The 21,678-nt window shown below is 32.5% G+C and overlaps 1 protein-coding gene and 2 non-coding genes across 3 annotated transcripts; 1 reads left to right on the top strand and 2 right to left on the bottom strand.

Moving 5' to 3' along the window:
* Positions 1–11,352: 11,352 nt before the first annotated feature.
* Positions 11,353–11,425, bottom strand: TRNAR-UCU (transfer RNA arginine (anticodon UCU)). The gene has a single exon. It is a non-coding gene; the product is annotated as a tRNA-Arg (tRNA).
* Positions 11,426–17,330: 5,905 nt separating this feature from the next.
* LOC132048322 (transcription factor HEC1-like) lies at positions 17,331–18,568 on the top strand. The gene has a single exon (XM_059439227.1). The coding sequence runs from the start codon at positions 17,452–17,454 to the stop codon at positions 18,091–18,093; it is 642 nt and encodes a 213-aa protein (XP_059295210.1). The 5' UTR covers positions 17,331–17,451; the 3' UTR covers positions 18,094–18,568.
* On the bottom strand, positions 18,255–18,358 carry LOC132048450 (U6 spliceosomal RNA). Its single transcript, XR_009412987.1, has one exon. It is a non-coding gene; the product is annotated as a U6 spliceosomal RNA (small nuclear RNA).
* Positions 18,569–21,678: the final 3,110 nt, after the last annotated feature.

The raw sequence follows: 21,678 nt of genomic DNA, 5'->3' as shown, positions 1-21,678 counted from the left end.
CAACGCAACGTACAACAATTTTCCTGAGCTTGGGGATCCGTCATTTCTCAAAAGCATCTCTCTCTCTCTAATATTCTTGGAAGCTCCTAGATGCAAATGACCAGCCCTCAAATGAATTTTCCATAATTAATTAATGATATGCGAAATGACTCATGGGCGTAAATGTAAATGCATGTGCCCTGCCAGCCCAACTTGCATCGTCCATATCTCCTTATCCCGATATCATTTTGATGAGTGGTTTGTTGCGTTGAAAACTAGACTCAATGAACTTCATTTTATTTGAAAACATTCCTAATACTAGGAGATTGCCTCCAACAATATGGCTAAAAATCAGATTTTCTGAAGTTATTCAATTCATTTCGTTTAGATTCGTTTAACTTCTAAGCTCTTAAGATGTAACCTCTTACACATATATATACATACTCATATACATATAATCCTACGTGTTTCGGAGAATTTTAAATATAGAGAACTTACAAAGCTGGAAAAATCAATCGCAAAAGTATATTCATATCTTTTGTCCATCTTCTATATCATTACTAATAATCTCAAATAATTTAAAAGGGTACTCACATTTTTTACTCATAACACGATTTCAAATTCTTTAGGTTGCCATGTTATTAAGGCAACCATATATATATATATATATATATATAACGATATTCTTACTAACTCGATTAACTTTCCTTGAACTTTCTTAACTCGTTCATTTTGTCTTAAGTCAAGTAGCACGGACTCTTACATGGTGTAACATTTTTATTTTTTTATTTTTTCAGTTTACAAAGTCCAAAAGTCACTGCCATTACTTTTGCAATTAGCGATAGTCACTGCTACTATTAATTTTGCAATTACTGATCAATTATGCACTAAAATAAAACTTCATAAAACGTTGAACTATGACCTAAGAATATGAGCACAATCAGCAACACTAAGAATGTCCCTCTCTTTTCTTTCTGCAGAGGTAATTTTCAGTTCATTGTTGTTTGAATTTTAACTTGCACAATCTTGAGATTTTGTATATTTTCTAAGAGGTTTTTGTTTTTCTTTTGATGTCTAATAATGGTGGTTAAATAATTTATTCATGTAATATGTTCAAATGGTCTGGAGAATAACAAAATTATTGCTTATACTTTAGCTAATTTCAAAAAAATTTAACTTTGTAAAATCGGCCTCTCTCATTTCTATCTTCGCATAAATGGGTGAAAGGATGCAACAGCCACAATTCACATCAATAATCATGTTCAGGTTCATTTTCTACGTCATAATGCTCATATGTATATTTTTCAATAAAATAATATATATGATATCGATTTTGGAGTTGATTCTTGTTGACACCCGATTTTGTCCCGTCTTCCCCAAAATAGCTACTTATGCTCCTAGTATATTTTGGCAACTTCGAAAATAATTACTTTTTATAATTATTAGTTTTATTGAATACAACTTACAAATATTATTATTATTATTATTATTATTATTATTATTATTATTATTATTATTATTATTATTATTATTATGATTATAATAATATTCATTATTATTATTTTTGAATTATTATAATTCGTAATTTTTTATCGATTTTTACTTATGCACACGCATCACATTTATTTTGAATACGTTTATTTATTGTTGAATTTTCAAGATATTATTACGATTATCATATAATCTTATTTTATCCGAGCACTAATAAATACATACTTTGTTATTAATAACGTTTAGCACACATTAATTGAAAAGGCCGTTATTTAATTTAGAACTCAAATCCGAATCGGCTAAATATTTCGCATCAACCCACGTTTGATACCTAGCCCATATTTTAAAGCAACAACCAAATTTAAAAATTCACCAACCCAAGCCCACATTTTAAATTATTTAAAGTCATTTATGTAAGAAACCACTAGGGTTTCTATCCTCTTTCATCGTATCTCATCCCCACCATTATCTTTGTCAGCTCTCCTCTCCTATTGTCTACCCTACCCTCTCTTCCTCCTTCATCATTTCCCCATCCCAACATCACCCACCGCACTTCCTCTCTCTTTTCTTAAAATCGAATGGAAAACCCTATAAATGAGATGAGTTTGAATCGTTTTCAGCCGGGAAACCCCCCTAAAAAAAAAATATAAGTTTGTTTAGTACTTACAAAAGGTCCAACCTCAAAAATCCACTAGAATCGCAAAAATCCCTTTGAAAATTAAAGAGGTTTTTTTTTCCATTATCATCTTTAATAATGCCTCTCGGAGATTCGAGGCGCACCCCCATTTCCGCCTGCGCTGATTCTTCTTTTCCTTTTGGTGCCTTTCAATTTATTTTAGGATTAATTGGACTGTAGTTTGTTTTCAAAGATTCGTGTATGTAGTCTAAATATATGTATATATGTTAGAGTAGTTAGTCTTTAACGTGTTTAGTTTTGATTTTGTTTACAAAAAGAATAAAGATTATATGAATCCCTTAAATTACTGGTTTTTTTTTTTTTTTTTCGTATATCTTAAAAATGCCAAATTGAATATGAATTTAGTATGTATATCTGTTGCTATTCGTTGAATGCCGTGTCCCTTTTTTTTTTTGGAGTGCCTTTCGTATGTCTTGTAATAATGTCTTAAAAATAAGTTGAAAAAATGCCCATCAATATTTGTTGGCTACTATAATATGAGGTCAATATTATACTAAGGAACCACCGAGTTTGAAGGAAAAGATACTTTCAGTTGATGAGAGTGTAGTGTTAAGCCTAGCTAGTGTCTCTGTTGCCTCCATATTTCGATACGAAATACTTTGTTGTTCCGTTTGTTCGCCTCGTAAGCAATTGAATTAAATATAGAATTGGGCGTCATAACTATAAACCGGCGATTAGTTGGCGCTTTGTGAGGTTGTTTGTATTGATTAAAGCATGCAATATGGTAGCTCTTAATCCAGAAAAAGGCCTGTTATGCTACATATCTGCTTAAGTGCCAATTGGTTGTTAAATATGATAGTCTACTCTAATTCCCTCAAACCGACAATGCTTTGTTTCCAACTGTCTCTTCTTGTCAAACCTTCCTGAAGATCGAAACAATCTTTATGGATGCTTTTAGCAAATGAAGAACACCTCTGCATCTTCTTCCTTTTCCTAGATAGCCAACTCAATCCTTGTCTCGTTTCTCGCCTTGATGTATTTTTTGTTTTTGCTTAGTTTGTTGGTTGTGGCATTTTGAGAATAATGTCTCGTTAGTTGGGAAGCTTGTCACGATTAATTGGACCATGTATGACTTGAAGCATTTGTTGGTTTTATTGATTTAGTTGGTCCTTTGATTGTATGATGCTTCTTGTCAAATGAAAGTGTTTGAGGGTTCATAGGAATAATTCACGGGTGTGTTATGGTGTTTAGAGATCCCTTCTGCGAGAATGATAAGTGTGTAATTGCAATAGTAATGTTTGATGCGAGTTTTGTATGAAGGTTCATTTTCTTGAAAAAATTAAAACTGGTGCTTTCTAAATCAATGTGTATGAATCATTAAGTTATGGGAACTAATAATATTACTAATAAGAGTTTAGGTGTTATTCCACCATATTGTGATTGTTGCCCGAAACTCAAATTGTTGATCTTGTCACATGTAACATGATTTAGTCCGGACCCATTCATGTAATCCTATTGTGACCCTCATGTAAGCACACAACTTCCATCTGGACATGGTCCGCCTATATCTAATATGTGCAAAGAAAAGTAAATAAATATTTAGACAAAGATGGCCTATTGTGACTTGGGATTGTAAATCTAATCTATATATATTATAAAACCTCTTGAAAATATCTGCCTAAATGACATGCCCAGACTATACGTGGCATTATATTACCATGAGTGTTTGAACTGACTGAACCTCTCTAAGTGTGACCACCATTCATATTTAAATATTTCATGTTTTTTCATTTTTTTGATATTTTTCCTATTTTTTCCTATTTATATGATATATTAAAAATATTTTTGGAAATTCATTTCTTAATTAATTCGAGGAGATCTCTTGCCTATAGCTTTAGCCGAGTCTTTTTTTTTTTTTTATTTTTTCTTTGAATTAACCAGCGTAATTAACCAAGTCCAAAAGCTTTCCAATATTAGCATTCTTTGCCATGTGTATACTTTTGCAATATATACATAGCGATCTATTTTTAGTTTAGATTATATATGTTTGCTATTCATTAATCATATACTAATCTTTTTCTTTTCATTTTTATGCATGACCATCGTATACGAGTCCGAATGACTCGTTCTTCTTCAATTCGATGTTGGGCTAAAATAAAACTTCAGTCAAAACGTAGCAAAGAAAAAAAAAATGGAAAACTATGACCTAAGAATATATGAGCACATATAAAATTTATTGGGTCAAACACTAAGAATGTCCCTCTCATTTTCTTTCTGCAGACCTCATCTTATTTTATTACCTTAACTTAGATGGACCCTAATGAATTCATGGGTAGTTAGTTTGAGATTAACAATTAATAAGTTTATTTGCTCTCTTCGTATTAAATTATTTATAATGACTAATATTTATCTTATTAGGAATAATTGATTTGCAAAACGGCATGACTATATATTTCAAGTAAAGGGAGTCATGTTTTGCTATCATAGACATTTCAAAACGACATTAATACTCGAATATATTTCATAAATGACTTTTTAAAGTTTGGAGTCAATCACGCATCATCTTATTTAAGCATAGTTAATAATAATAATAATAAAAAAAATTTATCATTAGCTATTTTTGTATTTTGCTTATACTCCTAAGAATCAATTAATATCTCTTCATTTGAATTATTTCAAGTATTTTGCAAAAACGCCGCATAAACCCGCATTTTCATCACTTATATGCAAACTATCTTTCGCAAGTTTTATTTAAAAGTAACATTAATATTTGAAATCATATCAACATTTATAAGTTTTATGGCATTCGAGATTTCCTTTTATGCAAATTATCATATTTTGCAAATTTTATTTTGAATAGCATCATTATACTTTCATTTGAAGCATTAATAGTACTTATAAGATTTATTTTAATAGCATTTTAAAATCTCCTTTTAAGCAAGTTATTACATCTTCTACAAGCTTTATTTTATATAACATTGTTATGCATTTTCATTTAAAGTCTTAACAACATTTATAAGTCTTATTTTAAATCACATTCAAAGTCATCTTTTATGCAATTTATTATTTTCTGTAAATCTTATTGTTAAACAACATTATTACATTTTTTCTTCAAAACTTTAGCAATATTTACAAGTCATTTTCTTAAAATTTAAATATTATATTTGCGTCCTTAACTTTAATTAATTAACCTAAGTTTGGACGGATAACCGTAAGTTAACGGATTTTTTCCTTTAGGATAATATAGAACTTACATAGAATCACATAATAACGGAGGTTTAGTTTTAACTTTACCTTAGTTCATTTATGTATATTTTTCAATAAAATAATATATATGTTGTATCGATTTTAAGTTGATTCTCAAATGAGTTCTAGCATATTATACATTGAATTAACTTGCTTTACTAACCATGAGAGGTTAATTTGGTATCAACTAAAATGGGGTTTTGCTTTTCTGTTTTTGTTTATCGTCATTGATTGTGATTTGGATCTGACTACAGTTTTTTTTGTAAGTATTTTTTTGCCAGCTTGATTAGGTCCCGAAAATGTATTTCAATATCTTTTTCTACCTCTTCATGTTCTTTACATTATTCCATGGATTATCGTATCTTTCTTTTTCCTTTTCTCCTATAATTGTTTAGTATATGTTGATACTATTGTAATGCGTAGTTGTTTATATCGATGGGTTGGTTCTTTTCAAATTCATATCAGTTTATCCTTTAAATAGTTCATTTATTTTCATATCCTCCTTTGTTAGGTATATATTATCTTTGGATTGATTCGAGAACTGTCGAAAAAGACAAGAAAATAATTTTCGGGGACGCGGTTCATTAGTTTCTTTTTAATTTTATTTCCTTGAAGTATTGCATATATATATATATATATATATGTTAGGCAGAAATAATGAAAGAAGGGAGGATCTTCAATGAGATTAAAATCCTATTGAGGCAGGTGAAATTGTAAGTTGCAAAGGTACAAATTCACTATTCCGCTCTTTCTGTCTTCCTCATCAATTGCAAAGTGCATAGGGCAAACTGCCAAAAAAATCTATGGTCACCTTAATAAAAGGGTGTTTGAGATGGCTTATTTCAAGTGTTTTTTTGGCTTGAAGCTTTTTTCTAAGTACTTTTTATGGTGTTATATTTTTCCATTTAGCTTCTTTTAGGGAGTTATTCATTCATTTTAAGGTTCACATTTGAAATCTTTAATTTATTATGAAAGAAATGTCTCATCACATACTTCAATAATGATTTTTGCTTACAAAGTACGAATATATAACATTTGCAGTTAACTTAGAATCACCTTTGTTATTTTTTGTCTTATACCAAACTACCATTATATATTTGTAGTTCTTTCTTCTTTGATAAGTATAGTATTTATAATTTTTATGTACGTTATTGGTTTTATATATTTCGAAACATTTATTGCGTGAAGAAAAAGAAAGAAGTATACATATTCTCTTCATGCCCTTTTATTTTTTAAAAATATATTTAACATTGTTGATTGTTGTAACTCTAGAGTTATTTGTGGACAATCATATAACTTATTGAGGAGTATATACTATTCTTGAAATTTTTTAGTAAGCTTTAATTAGGAGAAACAAATAAATAATTATTTTCACTTCAATTTGTTATTTCAGATACACGTACAATAAACTCATTAAATTTTATAGACATTCGAATATCCAATCATTTAGAGATTTTTAAAATGGTTGGAGAATTTGAGATGTGGATAATTTTCACTTTCTTATACTTTTATTCTTGCACCTTCTAAGAACATACACAGTTTTAATGTTGATGCAAGATTTTTTTTTTTTTTTTTTTTTTTTTTTTTTACAAACTCTCTCCCCACCAAAATCATTTAGTAAAGAACAAAAAAGAGAAAATGTTAACATTGAAATTACGATAAAATTTGTAGATACTATCTTCATTTTTAGAGGCTCTATTCTTTTCAAAGAAGAATTAATTCAGGTTTATTGCAACATCAATTTTAGTATTCTTCCGAGTAAAAGTTTCATTAAAAAAAAAATGCAAATAAAATACATATTTGTTACACATAACCTAAGTAAGACGAGTTTTTATATAACCGCGTGATGCGTGGATTTATTTACTAGTTGAATGTATATCCTAGTATAATGTGATGGTGAAAAACATATCTATATATAATATAAAGCTAGGCATAGACAATCCTATATGGCACCTCTCTATGGCCTCCATTGGCATTTATCTTTTTTCTCCTTTTTTTGGATTTTCTCTCATTTTAAAATTAATTTAATATGCTGAGTATTAAAAATTCAAAAGCCACTCTGTTAATTCTCTTAATTACACATCTTTATTATCTTAACTAGTGAATATATCCGCACTTCGCGCAATTATTAATGAAAATTCAACTATGGCTAAATAATTATTTTTATACGTTTTATATTAAAAATGTCTATTTTAACTATTGATCAATTTTATCTCTCCACACCAATACATTAATTGTAATACTATTGACTGTTCCTTGATGTAATTGTATTCTCAAGGTTGATTGCTCTTTACTGATATCCTCTGGGCTCTTTTCTGATATCACCGACATATTGATGTTATCCCATTAAGCAATTCAATTTCGTAGATATAATGATCTTTAAAATAAGTAGTATTCTATATTTCATACTAAATGAATAGTTGAACCCAACGTATAATATTTATGTATTATTGCAATATTTTTATAATCTTATGAGTAGTTTCAAGAATAATAAATATTTGAAAAAAAATTCAACACAGGGTTTAGTTTTATATTCTTATAAATCTTTTTATCATTCTAAGGTATAATATAATAGATATACACCTATGAATAAAAACACTTTTTAATCATGATTTTATGAAAATAAAATGATAAGATATATAATAAGTATATACTTACGAATTTTCGATCTTGTGGATATCGCACTCTCTGAAATTGTTTCTGCGAACTGTAGTAACATCCTCGAAAAAAATAATTGTCAAAATATGCCTAATTTAAGCTTCAAAGAAAAAAATCAAAGACATGAACCTTATAACTTTCCTTTTTCAGCATACCATCTAACGATCTGACTCTAAAATTTGCACCATAAAATGAGAAATCAAAGTTTAGTGGTCATTAAAAAAAAAAAAAAAAAAAAAAAAAAGAGAGAGAGAGAAAGCGTAATAGTCATTGATAAATCAATACTTCTTATCCAAAAAATAACAACTCTTGCTAAGCAATTTAGTCTAAAATCCTTGTCTTGTTCCGCTGCCTCAAGCAATTGGTTTAGAAGAAAAGAAAAATTATCAGGCATCAAGCATTACTTTTGCATTAGCAAATGAAATAGTGAACAACTTGCCTCGTTTGAGAAGCTTTCGCAAATCCAAATTTGGTTGAAAAAATGAGAATCTTTCACTTCAAGCAAATTAGAATTAGCAAATGAAAATTGAAGAAAAAAAAAAAAAAACAAATGAAAATGTAAAGCAGCGTTGCTCTTGTAGACCACTTCCTCTTCTAGTTTTGACATCAATTATAAAGATTTACCTCAAAACTCTGATTGAAGTAATGAGTATTGATGGGAATGAACGTGGGTGCAAAAATAGGAATATAATCAAGGTTACATTTGATTAAATAATGAGATTTAATGGGGGAATGAACGTGGGGATACAAAAACGGGAAAACAATTTTATAGATTTTTATTAGAGAAATTAGGTAAAAAGCTCAAAAAAATGAGAAAAAAGATAAATAGGAATGATGGTATGTAGCAGTGTGCGTCACATCACTTGTGTATCTTTAAACTTTTTGTATTATATATAGATAGATCACACCTTCTCCTCCACCTCCATAAGACCATAACCTTTGATTATTCTTCCTTGATACCACATACAAGCGTACGGATCCTGCTGTTTTCCTTACCATTCCGCTTCAAGATCAATAATTGTTACTTGCTATTACGTAGCGGAGTGTGGTAGAATATGAAGCCTCTGCTTTGGTATGTTTAATTTCTTGCTTGATTCTTTGATCATCTTATGTTTTTTAAATTCATATTACTTCCTGCATGTATTTATATAATAGATCAAGGAGAATTTTATCGCCATCACTATTTCTTTTTTAGCGTGTCAATCTTTACTAGGCAAAAGAGATACTAGGATGTGATGATTACGGTATTCTTATTCTGCTTCCAGATCGACACTCTTATTTCATTCATTCACTATTCTTATACATGTTCTTAACCTCTTATTGTGAGTTTTGTGCACAGATAATTTTTGATGAAATTTGTAGATCTACTTGAAGTTCATTGACACAAAACTATTAGTAGCTTTTGTGCTTGACTTTTTGCTCATTGCAGGTTCTTTAATTTTATATTATTTTTGCACTTTTATATTATTTATTCTTTATACATGTATTATCTCCCCAAGTTATTTATTTTTAAAGTTTTATTGGGTTATTGACACATTTAAACATTTCCAAAATAGTATAAACAAACAAGTAAGGATATATAGTAACTTACTTTGAGTTTCAAAAAATATGCTTTGTGATTATTTTAGTATTTGAATAACAGAAAAAATGAATGTGTGTGTGTGTTAAAGCAGTGCATATATAGATAAAGTGATGCGACACTTTTTTATGGCCAACTATCTGATTTATCTTTTTTCTCAAAATTTTAGCATTTTCTTCTTATATTCCTTGTAAAACTTATTTTAAGAATCCAGAAGTAATTTACATTTATTTAAGACAATGAAGGATGAAAAGGGGTTACTTTCAAGACATTTAATTTTCCCTAATAGTTACACTCATTGAAAAATAGTAACTGCTAGTTAGAAAGCAGAAATATAAGGAGGAGCAGAATAGAGACATGAACAACACCCATGAAACAGCTGAGTACTCCATGAAACATCCTGTAAGTACAAATGCCTGAGAAGGTAAGTACTAAATCAATGGTGGCGATATTACGTCGGCTATTTTTAGAATTGCTGGTGGCCAGTGGGAAGATCTGTTTCCTTTTATATATATATACACTTTCTATAAGGAATATACCAAATCACATGGTTGTCTATGAAGTGTGTACTCTAAACTATAATTTTATATTTTGCAGGAACATAGGTAGATTGCCTTATTGATTTCTTCAGAAAGCTTCCATCAACACGTTTTCTTCATATTTCTAATTTAATTTAAGAGAATCTTATTAGCCATGTAATTTTTAGCATACTCTGTGGTTTGCAAATTTCGACTGAATCACGAAAAGAACAAAAAAAAAAAAAAAAGGTCGAACGAATAGGACAAATTAATCTCCTTTTAACAAATTATAATGAAACGTTCTTTTTTCATGACTTCTAAAGTAGTGTTTAGTTTCTCATCTTTTGTTGTCTTCCTCTTCTTCTTCCTTTTTCCAAATTTAAGCTAACTCCACTTAAAATGCTAAAATAGTCAAGATGAATTAAGGACTGAAAATTTGATTATTAATAAGCTAAGGGAGTAACACTACTTTTTTGCAGGTAAAAACAATTATTAGCCCACCGTGTATCCCAGCAACTTTTCAATATTTTTTCCCTTACATTTCATTAGATAAGTTTTTCAAGTCTAAATAGTTAATTTTAATGGGTTGTTTCATATTTATATTGAAATATTTTCCACAAATACTTTTAATTGAGGAAATCATATAGGATGCTTTAAGAATTATTAAAAGACGATATAATCATGAACAATGTTGGATTAATATTTTCTTTAAGTGAACTATCACGCTAAAAATTATTTTTCAATACATGATAATTTAGTTCTTCTAATTATCTCATAAACACACAATTTAATGATTTCAAATATTAATTTCACTAGTTAGAGGTACTTCGCGATTAATTTCACTAGTTAGAGGTATAATTGGTTACCTAGAACTCTGATGAATTTGTAATTTCTTTGTTTTGTCATCTTGACTCTTGAGTGTCGCTCGACCAGGATAGGTGTAAGTTTCCAAATCATGGTGTCAAATAACAAAATGAAAACGAGGATTTTAAAATGCAAAAAGTTCTTCTAATTATCTCATAAACATAAAATTTAATTATTTCAAATATTAATTTCACTAGTTAGAGGTACTTCGCGATTAATTTGACTAGTTAGAGGTATAATTGGCTACCTAAAACTCTGATGAATTTGTAATTTCTTTGTTTTGTCATCTTGAGTGTCGCTCGAGGATAGGTGTAAGTTTCCAAATCATGGTGTCAAATAACAAAATGAAAATGAGGATTTTAAAATGCAAAAAAGGAGCTCACGCCCAGTGGGACTCGAACCCACAATCGCTTGATTAGAAGTCAAGCGCCTTATCCATTAGGCCATGGGCGCTGGTTGATACCACCTGCTTGGGCTTTTTATATAACATTTTACGAAGAGGAAGTTTTATATAGAATACCAACCAGTTTCAACTATCGGAAGATCCTCGGTTGAAAGCAAGCTGATAGTTTGCCTCAAATAATTTATAATTTGAAAACTTCTAAAACTAGATACCTCCTCAGTCCCAATTCATATGACCATACTTTTTTTTTTTTAGTCAGTCTAAAAAAGAATGACACATTTTCTTATTTGACAATAATTTAACTTTAGACTTTACCTTTTACGCTTAACGAGATGATCTATAACTACACTAATATTTTTGACTTATTTTAGACCACAAGATTTAAGAATCTTATTTTATTTCTTGAACTCTGTATAAGAGAGTAGTTAATACTAAGTAGGCGTTTAGCCATAGATACCAAAAACAAATTCACTTTTTTTGAAATTTTTGAAGTTGAAGTTGGAGTTGGAGTTGTGTTTGGTCATAATTTTTGAAATTGTAATTTTTGGTGAAATGTAGTTGTAAAAAAGTGATTTTTTTTTTAAAAAAAACAAGTTTTTTGAGTTTTTGATATTCCGGAATACAACTTCAAGTTGTATTCGGAATATTTATGGCCAAAGGGCCAAAAGTGAAAAAAGTGAATAATTTTTATGGTTAAACAAAACCCTTAATAATAGGCATTGACTATTATTAAAATTGGTTCCATAATTTTAGCTTCCCTTTCCTTCTTCAATCATGATTCTTCTTCTCTCTTTCCTTTCCTTCTTCAACCATGTTCCATTTCCTTCTTCCACTAAATCCTAAACCCTAACTTCTTCTCAACAACGGCTATCATTGTTAACTTCTTCTTTTCCACTAAATCATAACTTCTTCTCAATAACGGCTATCATTGTTGTTGTAGGTTCTGCCAAACATGTTAGATTCTTTTTTTTTTTTTTTTGCATCAAAATATGACATTTGTTAACATACCTTCTTGATGCCTCAATGGCTTTCAATGTTATTTGATTCGTTGATTTTCTACACTATTATTTTTCTTTTCATTAATTAACATGTATGTAATTTGTGTATTTGAACCAGTGATGCATATGTTTGCATGTTTTTGTGTATTTGAACCAGTGATTAACTGTTTATCGAATACACATACATTCAATTTTGTATATGAATGTTTTATGTACTGGTGTATTTGAAACAGTGATGTATTCTGTTGTATGTATTTGTGTATTTGAAATAATGATCAACTACGAATAAAATACACAGTCATTTAAATTTGTTATGAATGTTTCTATGTATTTGTGTATTTGAACCAGTGATGCATATGTTTGCATGTGTTTGTGTATTTGAACCAATGAGTGACGTATTTTATTTGTATGTATTTGTGTATTTGAAATAGTAATGAACTGCGAATCAAATACACAGTCATTTAAATTCGTTTATGAATGTTTGAATGTATTTGTGTATTTGAATTTTTCAATAAAAACTTAAATACAATTGTTTTTAAGTGTTTTGAAGTTAGAAATCATGTATTTTTCGAATTACCGGTTGAATGATCATAGTCTCTGTTTTTGTGTTTCCTTCTATTATTAATGTTTTTGAATTTTGAATTTAGTTACAAAAAGAAGGGAAGAGAGAAGGAAAATCTTGGTTGGAGAAAGAAATGGAAGCTAAAATTATGGAACAAAATTTACCTTACCAAAAGAAGAGAAGAGAGAAAGATATTAAAAAAAGATATTATTCTGTCTATTAATAAACACCACTGTTAATGCCTAAATTTAAGTGAATACATAAACTAAAGATGGTAGCTACATATCCTAATATTGAAAAGGGTAGTTACTAATGGTAAGAACCTATAATAAGGTAATTATTTTTGTAAGTTTACCATTAACCGTCGTGAGGTTAACCGTAATGAAGTTTACTAAAACAAATTAATCCGTTACTATTAAAACTAAACTTATCAGTTAGCCTTGTGGGAACATACCTCAAATCAAAACTATATGCAGTGAATCACGATCTGTAAAAGTGACTTTTTTCTTCTTCAAAGTTTTGCAAAGGTAATCCATTGTCGGTTTAGAGGGATCATGACGCTCTGCATACTCCTCCTTTATAATAAATATCATCAATCATGAGACAGTACTGGTATCCAACAAATATCAAATTTGATATTATATTGCCGTAGCACCTTCGAATCTTCTAGATTAATCACAAATATAAGATCCTTTCTTTATCATTTTCTTGATCATTTTTCCTATTTTTTTTTTATACTTTTACTAAGATGGGCTCAAATAGAGCGACATAAATATTAATAATCATATTATATAATCGAGCGTAACTTATTTTGTATTGAAGCATATTTGTTACTAAAATTGAAACCTGGGCTTTTCAACTCATCTAGATTCGTAAAAGACCTTCTAAGGGTTCTCATTGAATTAGATAGCTATATGTAGGGCTGTACAATGAAAACCGACAAACCGCACCAAACCGACAAACCGAACCAAACCGGAAAAAAAAACCCGAGTAGTGGTTTGTTTGGTTTGGTTTGGTGTTGGATAAAAAAACCCGATCATAATAGGTTTGGTTTGGTTTTAACTAAAAAAAGTCAAACCGAGACCAAACCGATCCAATTAAATATATACAATTTATAAATATTTTTATACATATATAATTTATAAATACGTGTATAACTTTATCACTTTTAAGCATTGATTAGTCAGCTTCGTTCGTGATGCAATCCGTTTAAGAATTGGTACCACATCCGATTGTATAATTAATTCTTTTTTTGGCAATTAAAAGAGACTTTTTCATTACAAATAGCTACTGTTGTCCAATGTCAAAACACTAATATGGCAGAACAGCCTAGCAATGATCAAAACTAGCCTTTATCACATCAAAACAACTCAAACAATAAACAAAACTGGTAGACTAAGGGTAGAAAATCAGCTCATCCAATTTTTTTGTGAGTGTTGTCCGCTGGGAACCTCTAACAAACACCTCTTGTATAATCCTCCTTGTAAGTATTTGTGGTGTATAATTAATTCTTAATGCTAAGTTTGAGTTATAATCTTTTTGTTCATTTAGAGACAAGCTTTTTAATTAAATTTTTAAAAGCTAACTAAAAGTACTCATTTTACGGAACAATATTGAAGTTGTTTGTTACTACATTCTGTTTGATTGTTATAGTTATACATCACATGCATGTTTTATACCTATTTGATTCAATTGTTATGAATTTTTTATTTAATGAGTCAATGAATTCACCACACATTTTTCATTTTACATAATTAGAAATAGAAGGGTAAGATGCTTATTTTTGGTCAAGCAAATGCTATTATAAGATGCTTCGTATTGAACCAAAAAAAAAAACCCGAAAAAACCCGACTAACCCGAAAAATCCGAGAAAAACCGAGAGTGAAAAACCCGACTTTTGTTGGTTTGGTTTGGTTTATCGATTTAAAAACCCGATACAATTGGTTTGGTTTGGTATTTGAAAAATCCGAACCAACCCGGTCCATGTACACCCCTAGCTATATGTATAGAAGTTCGCTTTTGGGTGGGGGGAAATTAAACGAAAAAAGTAAGTTATCTTTGGAACCACTTGCAGAACAATACTTTACTTTTGTTACTATTGTATATATTATCTAACATTGCTGATGAAAAACATTTAAATCTTTAGAAGATACGTCCTACCCAGTACAATTATTTGGAATATATAGACATTTTTCAATGACATAATATTAGATTGGTAGGGTAGGGCTCATTGTCTAATTTGTTGGACTGTAGAAAGAAATATTAAAATACTATAACCAAGAACAATATGGGGTTGGGACTTTTTTCATTTCCAACTAGAACTTATGAGGAAAATTGGGTTGCTTTCTGTCATGTTGATGAAATTATTGACTGCAACTCTCCGCCATATAGAATTAGGATTTATGATATAGTTGCAGAGGTCATCCTGACAGAATTATTTACCCTAAAGTATAAGCTATTGCTGAATCCAAAACAAAGTGCGCAGGCCCCATTCTGATTTCCTTCTCTGCATTCATTCCTCTGAGCATTTCTTTTGGTGAGATCCAAGCAATCTCAACATTTACAGGTCATCTTCTTTAATCTCACAAACACACGCTTTAGAGTGCTATTTGCCTGTCATTATTATAGGAAAATGTTTCATAAGGTAAGGTTTCATGATATGGGATGGAAGAAAAATCTTCAGACCAGAGGACACAAATGACAACAGATCATTTTATATAGAATTTTGAAGGAAGTCCCCGTTAACATTAGCAAGCCAGGCAGATGAAAAAGGCCTATGAGACATTTCTATAAACTGTTATCAACTAACTATAGCACTTAATTAATACACGTCTAGCCTCATTTTTGGGGTTAGGCACACGTATGATCATTCAACTTTCATTTTATTGTGGTACTAAAGTCATTAAATTATTTTTTACAATGTAAAAGTCACTCAATTTTACATTAGTATCTTGAAATTCCTTAAACCATTATGTAAGCAAAAAGTTACTCAATTTTACCTAAGTATCATAATAAATCACCAAAGGTTGCAACACCTTCTTGTGTGTGATTATAATTAGTGACTCTAGGTGATATAAAAACAAAAGTTGAGTGATTGTTTTATTAAAAAAAGTACAGTGACGTTCTAAGTTACTAAGCAAAGTTGAATGTTTTTTTTTTTTTCGTACATAAAATAGTTTAGTGATTTTGGTTCAATAAAATGGAAGTTTAATGACTATCTATGAAATTAAACTTCATTTTATTACTAACTAATCATATGGGAAACAAATGAGTAAGTTATTTCCAGTACAAACATTGCTTCTTGTGGTGTGGCGACAAGCAGAATATTGCAGAAGAGCCGTAACTTGTAAGCTGAGTTTGGACAAGCATTTTCATGATGCAACTAAAAATAGTCAGACCATCTGATAGTTATTACCAGGCAGTCAAGTAAGTTTCCATGTTTGGTTCAAAACAAGTCATTTTCTGAACTTGAGAGGAGCAGAAGGTCGGTCCAACTAAGTTAACTTCTCAAAAACTTCCTAAATCGAGATCGAGATGCGTGCCATGGAAGCATCATTATATTGCAGTAACTCACTTGTGTAGCAGGATGCATGCTACCCTTTTGTACCTTTAGGCTTTAGCTAGATGCGGATTGGAGCTACAAATTTAAAGTGTATGAGTTCTGAACTTGACATAAATTCATAGTTCTTTTTAATTATTGAATTAACATTAAAATTAATATGTATGTTTGGTGGATTTTTATACAAATACAACATCTAAAGAAGTTCGTCCAAACCGTAACTAATACTTACTAAGTACGTAACTGATATGGTAGCTCCCCTGCCTCTAGCTTAATTCCTCGGTGTAGAAATTAGGGAATAAAAAGATGGGCTACTTTACAGGTAAGTTCTTCTTTCTTTGCTACCCCACTTCCGAAACCAGACTTGTTATCCTTCTGACAGATGTCATGTGTTGTGGGGTTACTCTTCGAGTTTTTTCAAGTTAATTTTTCTAAAGGCAAATCTATAGTTTTTCATCCCTAGGACCATACCTCTGTTTAACTCTTCGTGATGGCTGGACTTTTTGATTCATGCACCTTTACTCAACCGCATTCCCCCTTCTTTCCCCTGATCTGACTTCCCCTTTTTATATTTACAGAATTATGTACTGTTAATCTTGGCTATATTTATGGACTTCTCTTCCTCATTTCATGTAAACATTATGACTCAAGCTTTTGTAACTGGGAATTAAATGGAAATGCTACTTATGTACTTAATGCTTATGCTATAAATAAAATTAAAAAAATACTATAGTGATCTGTATGATTGCGTATTCTTTGTAATATAGTAAGGATTTAGGCAATATAAAAACATAGGAGTAGGTCGGAACTTGTCATATATATGCACATATATCACTGACAACTCCATGCTGTGCCCCAAACGAACACTTCTCATAGTGGTATCCCCTGAATCTTTTAAGCCCATTTTCATTCCATATTTCTATATATCCCCTGTTTTTTCTACCTTACAAACATATCATGGATTTACAGGGTTTTAATCAATCACTAGAACTTGGATTTTCCAGCAGCAATATTGAAATGATACCCTTGCAACCACCACTCCATAACTCCAGTTATCTAATGACTTCTCCTCCCTCTAATTTCTCCTTCATGGGCAATCCCATTGAAGAGCCCACAATGCCACTACTTTCATCCATCGATGAATTTATTGCATCAGCTCATGGTAATGGAAACGATTACTCTTGTTTACAGAAGATAAATTCCATGGAGGCCATGAGGGAGATGATTTTCCGTATCGCGATGATGCAGCCGATTCACATTGACCCCGAATCAGTAAAGCCACCTAAAAGAAAGAATGTCAAAATATCAAAGGATCCACAAAGTGTGGCAGCGAGGCATCGAAGGGAACGAATAAGTGAAAGGATAAGGATTTTGCAAAGATTAGTCCCTGGAGGAACAAAAATGGACACAGCTTCAATGTTAGATGAAGCTGTCCATTATGTTAAGTTTCTAAAGAAGCAACTTCAATCCTTAGAGCAAGCAGCGGTTAATAATAAGCCTATGATTGCTGGATTTTCAACAGCAATGTCGCCAGCGCCCATAAATTATAATTGCCAGCCTCATCCATCCATGAATTCTAGTGCACAAATGCTTAGTTAAAATAACGGAAATAACATATCTACACGGTGTAGGCAACCTCTAGATCATGATCACGCTAATGAGTTTTTTTGTAAAGATTTGGCTATATGGTGTGTGTTTAGTGTGTTACTTTAATTTCCCCCTTGTCCCTGAACCCCAACATGGCAAGTCTTTGGTTTATCTTGTGTTTGGATCATTTCTCAATTTGTGCGATGTTATCTTTGCACAAGAACTATGCTAATTTTCTCTGCATCCTTCAATTTTTATCGAATGTTCCTGAAGGGACTACGTTGTTCTTCTGTTTGTAATTCCAAACTTGCACAAAGGGTGAGAAGAGCTGGACACTCTGGACTTAATAGGTTTGGGTTCATGCACTGTTGAGTAGATTTATTGATTTTTTCTCAAGGTGTTGAGAGTTCCGTGACAAAGTCACTACTTTGTCTGATAGTCATAACTGTAACTCTGTTTTAATTATGACCACCTTTTTCTAATGAAATTTCTAATTGAGTTTGCCCTATAAGTAAGTGAATAGAAGTTATTACTATGTTCTTACCTTCTGGATATGTTGACACCTGCAGGGATCATCTCCAAACAACTTGTTTAGGGATCATCTTTAGCTACTTATATTACTAATTAAGTTACAATAGTCATGCGATGATCTGTCTGTTTTTATTAATTTTAGCAGTAGATTTTTTCACTTTATTAATTAGTTCCTTATATATAATGTCTAGTGCGGTCATTTAACAAATATTCTTTTGACAAAAAGAGCATAGGATGAAGATGGTAGTATAACGAAAACATTAGATTAAAGGGAACAGAAATCCTAATACATACGAATCACGTTTGATGGGACAAATTTTGGTAACAAAAATGCCATTTTCCTTGGTATTTAAATGTTGTGTGTTTTTATTTTACAAATATGTCTCAGACCAAAAAAAAAAAAAAAAGTCTCAGACAAGCGACCAACGATTAGCTATGATATTAAATTACAATTGTTTAGCAACTTGCAAATGAAATTACAAACAAAAGCCCGCCCCCCTCCCAAAAAAGAGTAAACCAACAAAGAGCTAACCAGAACAACTAATGAGATATTTAGACCAACGAGGCATTTCACTTTTCAGACCCACCTGTTTGCGACAACTTGGGGTGCTGTCTGAGATATCTCCAACGACAGCTTTCTCTCCTTTTATTTATGCACGTATACAATAAGCTTTTCTCTTCTCTCAATTTTTTGATGTGGAGATCTACTTTTAAGTCTTTTATAATAAACCCTTAGGTTTCTTTGTAATTGTATTTTTTTTTTTTTAAATATTGTAACCACAAAATATTAGATTTTTATTTATTTATATGGTGTTATAAAAGCTGTTGGTTTGATCAAGTACACTGTAAAATTTAGTGGAAGTGATGGCTAATATGGTTGTCAACCATGATGCTTTGTGAGCAGAGGCGGATCCAGAATTTAGAGATCCCGGGTTTCACATATTTGAACGTAAATGATAGAATATGTAAATATTCATTAGAAGATTTTGTAGTCTACTATTTTAAGTTAGCATATTTTGTATATTGTGTAATCTCCTATTTTAGGTTAGAATATTATTCTCCTATTTTGTATATAAACCAATTCAAGTAATGAAAGGAGACAAGGAAAATATTTCTTACATGGTATCGTAATAGGGTTTCTTTCTTCTTCCTCCTTCCGCTACGCCCTAAATCCCTATTTTTTGTTTTCCTCCCTAAGCCGTCGCCCCTTCCTTTTTTTCCCATGGCCGACGCACCAACCACCCCGGCTAAGCCCACGTTCCACCCGGCCCTCGCGGTCTCCAATATCAAGAATCACATCTCTGTTACTCTTGAGATGGAAAAACTCACAATATGGTACATGGGCCGAGCTTTTCAAAATTCATGCTCGTTCTGCGGTCCTTCATCACATCATTCCTCCACCTATGGGTAAGGAGAAGCCGCCCCAAACCGATGAGGAAATTGAATTATGGACCACCATTGATGCCACCGTGCTTTAATGGATTTATTCGACGATTTCGAATGATCCGTTAAACACTATCCTCGAACCGGATGCTACCGCCATGGAGGCTTGGGACCGCTTACGTGATATCTTCCAAGATCATCAAACTTCTCGTGCGGTGACTCTTGAACAAGAATTCACGACGACTCGTATGGACGCGGGGATTTTCCCAATGCCTCCGCCTATTGTCAACGTCTCAAGAGCCTCGTCGATCAACCGAAAACGTCAGCTCCCCGTGACGAATAGCCGCCTTGTCCTTCAACCGGTCTCGGTCGGTCTCACCGATGCAGCAAAGGGGTCGGGACACGGGCCCGCCATGCAAAGCCGCTCCCCACCATTCACCGAGGCTCGCCTTTTTTGGAAGAACGTGAACTTGCGGCCATGGTTTCTCACGGTCCGGCTCGGCCATGGTGGCCCTTGCCGACGACACGCCACTCCCTTCGATAACTCAAGCTCACGCCGAGGGAAATCAAAAAATTCCCCAGCCTAAAATTTCGGAACCTCGGCCGTAAAGTGGGCTCAAGCTCGGTCACTACAGGGGCCGGCAAAATCACCGGTGGTCGCGGCACTCGCCCGAAGAAGCGGCGGTCGGCCAGCAGCGGACCTCACCAGCCGGCGGCGTCAGCATAGCCACACCGGCGCGGGGTCCCCCACCGGCCGGCGGGCCTCCCTCCCTCCCCGCCCGCACGCGATGCCCTCGGGCTCGTCCGCCGGGCGTCCCGCCACGGCAGCCAGGCATTGGCCCTCCCCGCCCTCTCGCCAGCCCCCTTCACACGGCGGCGGTGGCTTCTCCCGGTCGATGTTCCAACCGACATCGAGTCCGCAATGCACACCATGACCTTGAACCCGCTGCACAATTGGTACACGGACACCGAGCCACTTCTCATATGACATCCCGGACGGTAATCTCTCGTCTTATTTTAATTTGAGCAATCAAAATAATGGTATTATTGTGGGAAATGACCATTCGATTCCAATTCGTGGTTGTGGTCACACTAGTTTGCCTCCCCCGAACCCTCCTTTATCCTTACGAAATGTCTTACATGCTCCTAAACTCATTAAAAATTTAATCTCAGTCCGGAAGTTTACCGCCGATAATTTCGTGTCCGTTGATTTTGATCCATATGGGTTTTCTCGCGAAGGATTTTCGTACTGGGACGCCGCTTTAATGCGTGTGATAGTCTGGGAGATCTTTATCCGGTTACCACCATCAAATATCCAACCACCACTCCATCAAACTTTGCGGCGTTGTCTTCTCCTTTTTTGGCATGCTCGCTTGGGTCATCCGGGAAATTCTATCTTAGATTGTCTTAGGTTCGTAAAAGCATTTGAATGTAATAAATCTAGTATTTCTAGTATTTGTCGTTCTTGTGTTCTTGGTAAACACATTAGGTTGCCGTTTGATTCATCTATTTCCAAACTTTGATGCCATTTGATATTATTCATAGTGATTTGTGGACCTCCCCGTGTTAAGTTCATTGGGTCATCGATATTATGTTCGCTTATGGATGATTTTTTGAAACTTTTATGGATTTTTCCGTCAAGTCAAGAAATCCGATGTTTATCCGAAATTTTAGCTTTGAAAA

This window comes from Lycium ferocissimum, chromosome 2 (assembly GCF_029784015.1).
Source record: "Lycium ferocissimum isolate CSIRO_LF1 chromosome 2, AGI_CSIRO_Lferr_CH_V1, whole genome shotgun sequence".
Lineage (NCBI taxonomy): Eukaryota > Viridiplantae > Streptophyta > Magnoliopsida > Solanales > Solanaceae > Lycium > Lycium ferocissimum.
This window is presented reverse-complemented; position numbering and strand designations above follow the sequence as displayed.